The sequence below is a fragment of the Pollachius pollachius genome, assembly GCF_949987615.1.
Source record: "Pollachius pollachius genome assembly, chromosome: 11".
NCBI classification, from domain to species: Eukaryota; Metazoa; Chordata; class Actinopteri; order Gadiformes; family Gadidae; genus Pollachius; species Pollachius pollachius.
The window spans coordinates 16,423,321-16,435,031 of record NC_136944.1 but is presented as its reverse complement, the minus strand read 5'-3'; the positions used below and the strand labels follow the sequence as shown (position 1 = coordinate 16,435,031).

Sequence of the window (11,711 nt, the reverse complement as noted above, 5' to 3'; positions counted from 1 at the left end):
CTCTGTCTTCACTTCGCTCCGCGGGTCTCGTCTATTCAAACAAGAGAGAGAGAGCCGCCGGAGCCCTGAGCCCCGCTCTCCAGCGTCTCCTCCTCCACCAAACGCCGCGGCCGCTACTGCCGCCTCCTCCACAAACTGCTCTGTGCTGGACTGGATCCACCGTCCCTCTCCTGCCGGCGCTGCTGCTACTGCTGCTGCAGATCAGCCTCAGACTCTCTCTGCTGGACGTCCATCTCCCCCCCCTGCCCCCCTCCCCCCTCCCCCCTCCCCTCACCCCCCACCCCCCCCTCCCAGCGCTGGCACAGGAGTGTGTGAGGGGCTGAACGGGAGGCGAGCGAGGGTCCAGGGTAGTGCAGAGCTACAAGGGGGGGCCAGGGGAGGGTCGGGGGGGGGGGGGGAGAGGCTGGCCGACAGGGACCAGAAGGCAGGAAGATGAGCGTTCCCATGCTGAAGATCGGGGCGGTGCTCAGCACCATGGCCATGGTGACCAACTGGATGTCCCAGACGCTGCCGTCGCTGGTGGGACTAAACGGGACCACCATCTCCAGAGGGGGCACCTCGGAGCGGATCGTCAGCGTGCGTATCTACTCTGCCTCTTCTTTTGAACATTTCTGGTCTTTTTTTTTTATTATTCAAAGAAAACCGTTGTTGTTATTTGTGTTGTTGTGTTTTTTTCTCGCATCGTGGCTGTTTTGTACACGTCGTCGTTGGAGTTATAGAGAGAGTGAGTGAGAGACACAGGGACCGAGGGAGAAAGCAACAGAGGTGATGGAGAGAGCAACAGAGAGCTGTGGGGGGAGAGAGCGTAGAAGAGAAAGTATGATGGGCTTTTCCTCCGCTGCATAAAGTGATTCATGGAGAACCGGGGTCAGTCAGCACTTTTTTTTTCGAACACTTTTACAACAAACACAACCCCGGCCAACTCTGCGGCTGGCTCCGGGAGCCTGGAAATGTTTTTAAATGATTTATTTATACAGTCGTGAATGGCTTAGCTCTTGTGGGGAAAAAAGGCTGGTGATGCAAAAATAAAATAAGGCAATGTGCATTGTCATGGGAGACCTATATTTATATCCTAATCACATTCCAGGCTCCAAAACAAAAGTGTGCTCCATGAAAATGTTTATGCATTGAAGTCTTTTTTTTTTTTACCCAGCATGGGTCACAAGCAGCAAAATGCTCCCCAAAAATGTGCACATGCTCACTGAGGCTTGCATGCTTGATCTACACAGACTTCAACACTGAACAGACGTGTGTGAGGAAGCACCATGTTGAGTTTCTCAGGGCAGGAATGTAGGGCGTGGCGATGACAGAGGCAGCTGGAGGCGTCTGTCTCAGCCTGGGATATATTTATATATATATATATATATATATATAAATATATTTATATCAAGGTAGACATGCCTGTGAGACAATCATGTTTCGACAGAGCGTATGTTGTTATTGTTGTCGACAATTTCTCTCATGTTGAATCACACGCCTGCTTGATGTGATGGGGAGTGATGGGAGAGTAAGAGAGAGAGAGAGTTAGAGAGAGAGAGAGTTAGAGAGAGAGAGAGTTAGAGAGAGAGAGAGAGTAAGAGAGAGAGAGAGTTAGAGAGAGAGAGAGTTAGAGAGAGAGAGAGAGAGAGAGAGTAAGAGAGAGAGAGAGTTAGAGAGAGAGAGAGAGAGAGAGAGAGAGAGCCAGGGAAAGAGAAGGAGAGAGAGTGAGGGAGGGAGAGGAGGGGGGCAGAGAGAAAGTAGAGAAAGGGTTATTGCATTATTTTTGGGTGATGCTGTAAGTGGCGTTGGCAGATGGGTGGGGTAGGGGTACGAGGGGCGGGGCTGAGAGAAGAGGTGGGAGTTGATTCTGACTGATGTTTTGTCTGATGCCAGCTGTCACCCCCCTCCAGGGTGGGACAGACGCTGCTCCAGTTCAGAGTTGATGGAGAGAGAGAAGGGGGGGGCCTTCAATGTGTCTGTGGATCCTCTTCCCTCCTGTATCCCTTCATCTCCCTCAGTGGATATGGTGCATTGAAGAACATTTGGGAGTCTGTGGGTCATACTCAAGCAGTCAAGCAAGAATCCAAATGCCCAGGCTGAATACTGCATCAGCAGCATTGATTCACACAGGTGTCCGTGAAACAATCCGTCGGTGGGTAATCCCTATCCCCACGTACATTATCGATTCATAAGTCGGCTTTAGATATAGTCATGTGGTGTTCGATGGGCGATGCCGGTGGAAAGCGTGTGCAGAGATCAGCAGGTGAACCGAACCACACAAACTTGAGTGTCACCGGTATGGATGGAGGCGCCGCTTTATAATGTTTTAATGACATAAATGACTGTCATTTGTTTTAAGTGGAATGGCTAAACACTTGACTTTTGGCAGACAACCGGTCATGCAGAAAGATGTGGAGCTTTGAAGCAAGTGTGTTGAGAAACGAATACGACTGTTGTTTGTTTCATGCCAACATGGTGGTTTGTGTCCAAATCAACATTTCACACACGTTCGTACATGGCATGGTGTGTGTTTCAAGCATGCGTCTGTTTCAATGTGTATGTTGAAGATAAGGTGCAGACCAAGCACATAGGGACTCGTGTGACATTTTCTGAATGATGTGTTGTCACACGTTATCAGTCTTTGTAGAAGGATTAAACGGGCTAGAAGGTCACACGTGTGTGTGTGTGTGTGTGTGTGTGTGTGTATGTGTGTGTGTGTGTGTGTGTGTGTGTGTGTGTGTGTGTGTGTGTGTGTGTGTGTGTGTGTGTGTGTGTGTGTGTGTGCGTGCGTGCGTGTGTGTGTGTGTGTTTGTGTGGCATATTGCATCTATTTAGAAACATGTATGTGTCTGTTGATTACTGTGGGTAGGGCTGCAATGATTAGTTGATTAATAGTCGATAGACAGAAAACTAATCCAATCTAATTTCGATATTGGATAACTCATTCATCCAGTAAAAATAATGAATATGTGCTACTTAATGATGCCGTTACATTCAAATATTTGACTGAAGAATCATTATAAAAGGTATGGTTTGGTTTTTCTTTGCTGCTTGTCTGTTAAAAGACATACCAGAGTCACTTTGGACTCTGGATACTTGACGATGGCATTTGCTATTATAACATAATAAAAGCTATTGCTATTATTTTATTTATAGACTAAATGATTAATCGGTTAATGGGGTGGGGGAATATAATCTTTAGATTAGGTAAATAATTGTTGGTTGCGACTACTGTGGTGGCATTAATAATAACAACTTATCTAATTCTTTAACTAACTGAGAGATTGAAAAAATCGAGAGGGGTCCGGAGAGAATTTGACAAAAAGACTTTATCGTTAAAAAGGCAACAACAAAGCCGAGTGGTTTGCAAAGCACTCCCGAATGAATCCCGTACAGCTCCTTATATCCCCTTTCCTTTACTCAATACAAAGTTGGACTTTCATCAGATATTGATGTGCATAGAATGTTTTTCTGGGTCACACTGTGTGGATGTCAGTATACTCTCCTGTCTTCTGAATCCCAATGTGACCTTAGAGCATATATTATCCTTATACAAACAGAGATGATGCACACGTGTGAATGTAAGCATTGTCCTCAGTGAGTACATCAAAATGGGAGTAGACTGGACCCTCTCACTGATGTGTCACATGGCCCATCAGATGGGAATGGACTGGACTCACTCACTGGTGCCACATAGCACATAACATCTAGGCTAAAGGTGATCAGCGGTTCTCCACCATTAAAGTATCTATATGATATGTAGGCCTAATAATAATCATAGCTTACCATAAAATGTAAGGTTAATTTCCACCACACTACGTGCCAACTCCAGCAGAGTTCTTTAAAGGACCTGCTATAACGCTCTTTTCATTTGCAATAAAATAGTTCTACCTCCTACCTTCTAACTGCAGACGTGCAATTAACCTTTTTAGTTGGCATTTCATTTTATTCTGACAACAAACTAATACTTAATACAGTACTGCTTTACATTCCCAATTATATGATAATTATACAATGCTCAAGTAATTTTTTATATGTTGTTAAAAATATGTTGTGTAACATCAAAATAGACTAAAACATATTCTGTATACACACAGGAAGGCAAAAAAAAAGGTATTCCCTCAGGATGTTTTTCCTCTCTCCTTCCGCACAATTACACTTGCCTCACGGCTAGAATAATTTAAAAAATGAAAGTCTTATTATTACTTAAGAAACATGGCCCTGATGTTATTGGAACCTGATCCCCAAGCGTCCGGATGTCTACATCATATTTTCTTATTTAACGCAGTACCTCTTAGGTTACAACCTATGGTCTATATAGACCGAATTGCATTGTTGAAAGTTCTGTATGCAATTATTTCTCTTCCACATAATCTTTCCACAGTTCATTTCTTAAACAAAGCAAAAAAGCTCCTCAAACTGTTCAAAGCACTGAAGAAGTAATTGAGTGGTACAAAGCTAATCTGTTAAAGGGGGATTTCTGGTGGATGGAGTACTGCTACTGTATTAGTATTGCACTGCTCGGGGCAACCTATGAACAGATGTTTAGTTGGATGAACCAGAACCTAAAGAGTGTGTTGTGGCTGCTGCCAGAAGGAAAACTCTCCACAGGGAACCTTTAACAAGGCTGAGAGGGAAAAATGGCAGAAGATATGGAATCTATGCGATGTGAGGTATTCCGTTGTGCAGAAGACGAAAGGCATCTTCCTTTCTGTCACTCTTTAAGAGCATTGGAATTATTACTGCCGTTTTTAACATCTTATCATCATTCATTCTTCATTTGTCCCTGGCCTACCTTTCATGGTGTATACAATGGCTGTGAGTTTGAACACTATTTCGAGGCTTACCGTCTGACCTTGCTCCAATCAGACGGTCCTATAATTCATAGATAAACCAGACAAAACATCTGATCTACTTCAACCCTTGCACCAAACGCATGAGACGCTGGAGTCAACAAAGGTTCTCCTCTGTGGGCTTTAAGCTCCCTTATTAAAGTCCCCAACGACCTGATTGGTCGACTCAAAGTAGCACATCCTAGCGCTTCACCTGCAGCAGAGTTCCCTAATGAGGCTGACGTCTTGCATCAAGACTTTGAAATCAGTCAAATACTAGATGTAATCAGCAGGTTGATTAAAACCTGAGATGTGCTTGACATGTCTGCGATTGCTAAGCCGTGTAATTGTGTCAAAGTGCTGGACCCGAATGAAAAAAGTTTCACCCGTTTCTTTTGATGAAGAGGTGTAATCAACCACCCCTGGAGATGGGTTGAATTGATAAAATCATTTTCTAGATTGGCTTATCAGAAGAAAATACACATGGCTCACAAAAACCTAATTTGATAGGACAACACGGCACGAGTGTTGCTCGCCCACCAAAAACAATAGTAGAACAGTAATTATTAATATAAGGCTTTGCCTTAAGATCCAATCACTTAATGATGTGTCTTCTCATTCAAGCCCCAGCGACTCCACCCCAGTGTGTAGAATCCAATCTGAGTACCTTCTCTCTCTCGCTCTCTCTCTCTCTCTCTCTCCCTCTCTCTCTCTCTCTCTCTCACCCTCTCACCCTCTCTCTCACCCTCTCTCTCTCTCTCTCTCTCTCTCTCTCTCTCACTCTCACTCTCTCACCCTCTCTCCCTCTCTCTCTCTCTCTCTCTCTCTCTGTCTCTCGCCCTCTCTCTGACACCAATATAATGAAGGCTGATAAAGCAAGTGTAAAAATGTGTGTATCATCAAACTCCCTTCGTTGCCCATGCATTTGTATCATGTGCACCAGTGTTGCTTATGTAACGTCACAGCTAGAAACTGGTGAACCAATGTCTGATTCCTATGCTATATGCCAACCGGTCTTTCAAGCAGATGAGCTAAAAAAGAGGTGCTGACGTAGTTGATGGGAGCAGTGCTGAACATTGCATTTCCTGGATGGCTGTGCATGTGCACATAGTGCAAAACCCTGTTTCTTAATGAGCATATGTACCGGCGTTGCTATATGGACCAAAAAGCAATTACGCTCCGGGCATACAAAACATTGTTTAATTTATTCATATGTGTTATGTTTGTGTGTTTGTGGGTGTGGAGGTGTGTGTGTGTGTGTGTGTTTGTTTGTGTGTGTGCATACTTTTGTGTGCGTGCACATTTGCGTTTGTGTGTGTGTGTGTGTATTACTTATGAATGTGCATCTGCATACCATATATAATTGCCATTCAATTCCAGTAAATTCCTCATTTTATTAAATTGGACACGATTTGAACGTATATTATTTTGTTTTTACACAATAAATGATTATGTCCGTTTAGCATAAATTAGAATTGTAAATCAAGCCAACAAAAGGAAATAAAAATAATAATACCATTACATATTTTTCAAAGAGCCAAGGTTCTTTTTTATATTAGGAGCTATCGCTTATGTATCCCTTTATGTTTGGATGTGGCCCAGCCCCGGCCCCTCTGCTGTTATGTTTGGGGGTCACCCACCCTCCATCTCTCATGTTTATGATGGTGGTAAACAGGCTTCAGTCTCTCCGTGTGTACGTTTTGGGGTCAGGCATTCTCCATATCTCATGTTTATGATGGGTGTGAGTGAGGTTTATTACCTACACTGCACAACATAAGGAAGGTAAAGACCCATTCTCATTGGATCCTTGGTGAGGATTAATGTGTATTGCAAGTACTATGTTGTTTATTTAAAATAAGATGGATTTGAGCTCTGTATTGCTATGTGTAGGGGTAGGGTTAGGGTTAGCCTATCACCCTGAGCTGTGTTTATTTGAGTTCAAATACTGGCAGGTGCTCTCTGGCTGTCATTTCTTAAGAAATACGAGGAACTGAAGAATGACACTGACTTGTCCTTTTTTGGATTGCTGGATTCAGCATATATCATGACAGCTTCAATTTCCAATACAGATCTTGTCAAGATGGGATTCATGCCAGTGTGTAATCTTGTAAATAAGCACCATCCCAGCAGAACAAACTCGGTTGATCATTGAGTCTTGTTTTTGTGTTAAGATTCTGGTAATTTCTTCCAACGCTGGCAGGCAGACAACTGATATGTGGTGTTTGTACTGTCTAATAACAGGGTAAAAAAAAAAACAACAACTTTGTTGGAGTTTTTTTTTTCTACCAATCTGCTGAGAAATCTGACATCGGCTCCTACCCTCTTCTATGCGTTCTGCCAGTCATGTAGGAGCAGTCTGGGAGTGGCAGTACAGACAGCAGAAGGGCTTGAAACGCTGGGGCGAGAGTCAGCGAGAGAGAGTGAGCGAGAGGGAGGGCGAGAGAGAGATGGTGAGGAAAGACAGCCGACAGGAGGGTGGAGACAGCAGGCAATGGAAGGCTTTGATGAATATATGAGTCATGTTATTGACTGGCGGCCATACTGCGCTGATTGTGATAATCTATTTCCCTCCGTTGCCGAGGGAGACCGTAGACTGGCCAAGGACTTTTCTCTTTTATTTCTTTCTTTCTTTTTTTAAACGGACGGCAGCTGGTCTGTTCATTGAGACCTCTGTGATGGTTTATCATCGGTGTATGTGTGTTTTGTGTGTGTGTGTGTGTGTGTGTCTGTTGTGTGTGTGTTTGTGTGTTTTGTGTGCGTGTGTTGTGTGTTTGTGTGTGTGTGTGTGTGTGTGTGTGTGTGTGTGTGTGTGTGTGTGTGTGTGTGTGTGTGCGTGCGTGCATGCGTGCGTGTGCTTTTGTGTGTGTGTGTGTGCGTGCATGCATGTATGTGCCTGAATACTTGGGCATGGCCATGTGTTTGTGTGTTTACCAGTTCATTGCTCATGTCGTATCACCATCATAGAAAATCAGCAGCCATCGGCGACAGATGTTGCTTCTAAAGAATGCAATACCTGGATAGAACACTTGTGTGAGCTGTTAAGCACATCAGAAAGAGAGAGAGAGCAAGAGAGAGCGAGAGAGAGAGAGAGAGAGAGAGAGAGAGAGAGAGAGAGAGAGAGAGAAGGGGGGGGGGAGTCAGGGAGAAATACATACTTTTTCAATATTGTTTTACCAAAAGTGCAAGAGAGTGGGGGGGGGGGGCATTTTGTTGATATATTTTTTTCAGAAAACTAGACTGAAAGGGCAAGAGAGAGAGGAGAGAGAGAGAGAGAGAGAGGGAGAGTAGAGACTTGGAAGAAAGAGGAGAGAGTGAGGGAGAGAAAAAATAATTTCTTGGGAGATTTTATCATTATCAAATTATTTTCTACCCAGTGGCTGAGGTTCCTCTGTCAACACTGTGAGCTGTTGACATTCCTACTCCACATCTCCCAGTACCTAATCTCTGTCGGCATCCCGACACTGCGAGAGCCGCCTCTCATTTACAACCCAGATGCTGGGTGTTCAAGGTGTGGATCTCAACTCTCTCCGACACCCCACTATTTACTACCGTCTGTCTCCTCCTCTATCTACGCCTCCTCCTCCAATGCCTCTCCCTCATCCTCCTCCTCCTCTTCCCCAGTTCCTCCTCTTCCTCCCTCTCCTCCTCCTCCTCTGATGCTTCCCCCTCTTCCTCCTCCTCTTCCTCCTCCTCCTCTTCCTCCCCCTCCTCTTCACCCTTCCTTCTCCTCCTCCTCTTCTTCCTCCTCCTCCTCTTCCTCCTCTTCCTTCTCCTCTTCCTCCCCCTCCTCCTACTCCTCCCCCCTCCCCTTCCTCCTCCCCCCATCCTCCTTCCAAACCTCCTTCTCCTCCTCCTCTTCCTCTGTGTGCTGCCTGTGTAACGTTTTAATGGACTTCCTGTCGAAGCTGTAAACTAGCCGAAGAGCAGGGGAGATTTATGAAGCCCATTTAGCACCAGCCTTTCGCCCGGGGGGGGGACCAGCTCCGGGGTGGAGCTAATGTCAACGTCAGAGGAACTCTCCCCGCTATAGCGTCCAGCCTGGGCCGTCTGGCCCCTCCCCCAAACCCAGGTGGCTCTGGCTGTATAGCACGTAATGAGCTAATTCCACAGAAGTTGGCTAATTGCCGCCCTTTCGCCGGAACGACCGTAGCGCTGTTCTGAGGGGCTTTTTGTTCCGAACGCCATCAGCGAGATGGAAGGTTGAAAGTAAACGAAAGTAAATGAATGGTTGGAGTGGCTCCTAAATGTATTTATAGGACGTTCATTTGCATAGACTCTCCTTTGGGTTCGGTCCAATACTGTTATCTAAGAACGGAGAGTGTTTTTCCTTTATGAAGGAATTATTTTGGGGTATTATTTATAAAGAAGGAACAAACAGTGTATGGCTCGGTAGCTGCTAGACCCCAGGGATTCCAATTTGGACTAGCCAACCCTTATCCTGTTAGCCGGCCTCAGCAGGCATGCTGCCACGATGCAGTCTTCCCTGACGATTTTCAACCCAACTCAGGGAAAATCCTTCACGCTCATTGAAATCGAAGCCCTCGTACACCTGCTTCTCTTACACTCAGCTATTCGGATGCCACAATCTCCACTCTAACTCTCTAGATCTATCCTCCTCCTTTGGTCTTCCTCTCTATCTTCTCTATGTACGTCTCTCTACCTCTGGCTCTCTACCTGTCTGTCTATCTATCTCTATCTGTCCCATCCTCTCTCTCTCTCACTCTCTCACTCTCTCTTTCTCTCTGCCTCTGTCTCTGTCTCTGTCTCTGTCTCTGTCTCTGTCTCTGTCTCTGTCTCTCTCTCTCTCTCTCTCTCTCTCTCTCTCTCTCTCTCTCTCTCTCTCTCTCTTTTCTCCCCCTCTCATCCTCTATCCTTTTATCTACCATACTTCCTGTCTCCTCCCTTGTGCTTTGGTTTGGCATGTTGGCGGTATGGACTAATAGAACAAAAAAAAGAAGAAAAAGATTGGACTGCAGTATAGGGGCTTCACAGGGGCGGGGGGGGGGGGGGGGGGGGGGGGTAATCACAGAGCCATTCATAAATGAACACAGCTTCTCTCTCTCTCTCTCTCGCTCTCTCTCCCCCTCTCTCTCCCTCTATCACTTTCCCTCTCTTTCTCTTGCTCACTCCCTCTTCCTCTCTCTCTCTTTCTTCCTCCCTCATACAGTTTTGGCCTATTGGTGGTCTTTCACCGCAGGCAGTCTTCTGATTATGGAAACGCTTGGTTGGGGGTGAGTCGGGGGGGGGGGGGGCAGGGCTGATGCTGACGGTAGTGATGCTGGAGGGGGGTAGGGTGGTGCAACCCTGTGGCGGCAGCATATGGAGACCAAGTTGAGATCGAAAATGTTCTGCGTGATGTCATTTTCATTTAAAGCCTCATCGATGTGCGATTCCCACTGGTGCCTCCTGTTGTTATTTTGATATCTGCTGTCACATTTTTTTATGTGTCATCTTTGAGGATGACAGCTCACCCTCACATTTCTGCATGTACATACCAAGTTTTGGTACTCCCACTCATATAATGGAGGCCTTCCTGGGACACATTTCCAGAGAGATGTCTTCTCGATGTCTGAAATGTTGTGTTGTGATTCTTCATTGAATACTGCCTATGCCTCCTAGCTCCTCCTAGGAGCTAACATGCTAGCTAGCTAAGCAGATGACAGCTCAACCTGTACATACAAGTTACTTACGAGATAAGCTTACTTAAGATGGTTAGCTTGAGATAAGCTAACCATCTTAAAAACCAAAAGTAATATCAATTTATCCAAACGTACCCTATAAATAAATATATACATATAATATATGTGTATACCGTGGTTATAACAAATGTACTGCCGTGTAGTTCGCCATCTCAGACACACACCCCCATATCGTGTTTAATATTGCATTCTGCAGTAGCTAGGTTTGCGTGTTTTGTCCGTCTGATGTTATATATTCAAGGCTGTGGGGTATTGCGATGAGCATGGGTCAACAAGTATTCTTGTCTACTTTTTATTAAAAAAAAGTCTTACCCACGAAGCTTATTTGAATGAACAAGCTTCACCTCTGGATGATTGTGCAAGTATCGCGCTGCCGGCAAACCCAGTAAAGCCTGCTGATAATGAGGGCTCTGGCCCCTTTGAATTCCACCGCAGGACAAACAGTGCGGCGGGACAGTTACGAGGAGGACGAGACATTGGCAAATCATCTTCATTTGCAATTCAGAGCACACAGCGCACCCTGGCGTAAACTGTTATAGCGAGCGCGGTGCGCATAATAGATGGACTGGGAGGGGCAGGGTAAAGAAATTGCATCAGATTCAGATAGGATCTTAATTCCGACCCTGCTTGTTATGAAACATTAATGAAGATGGGCGGCGGCGGTCTGGGTTATGGAGAGGCGCCCTAGAAGACGAGAAGAGCGTGGGCTCGTTAATGTGGAGGAAAAGCAGGCGGCTACGATAATTGAGTTGACATCCAACCACTTTCAATATCACTTTTGTTGAATGAACTTTGTTATATCATTTCCGATTGTGTATGTCTTATGACACTGGGGGTTTGAGTGTCTGTGTGTGTGTGTGTGTGTGTGTGTGTGTGTGTGTGTGTGTGTGTGTGTGTGTGTGTGTGTGTATGTGTGTGTGAAGGGGAGGGTTGTTAATACAAGTGAGAAACAAATCCAAATGGATAGCTCCCTTTTCCCTGCACTCGTTTGTAACTATTGATGTGAAGTGAATATGTGAGCACTCGTTTCTATCTGTGTGATGTGAAGTGAATGTGTGTGTGTGCGCTTATTTCTAACTGTGGGATGTGAAGTGAATGGGTGCATGTGTACTCATATCTAACTGTGCGATGTGAAGTGAATGTGTATGTGTGTGCTCAAATATAACTGCGTGATCTGAAATGAGTGTATGTGTGTGTGCAC

At 45.3% G+C, this 11,711-nt stretch overlaps 1 protein-coding gene across 2 annotated transcripts in view; it reads left to right on the top strand.

The window, feature by feature from the left end:
• Window positions 1–432: 432 nt before the first annotated feature.
• The window catches only part of olfm2a (olfactomedin 2a), a gene marked incomplete at both ends in the record, with an annotated part of 27,929 nt that continues 16,650 nt past the window's right edge, over window positions 433–11,711 (top strand). The window contains one exon of one of the 2 annotated variants that reach the window (XM_079747111.1): window positions 433–570. In XM_079747111.1, the coding sequence (XP_079603237.1) occupies window positions 433–570 (138 nt within the window). Of the gene's footprint in view, window positions 577–11,711 lie in introns of both variants that reach the window. The other variant, XM_079747110.1, reaches the window with a different exon arrangement.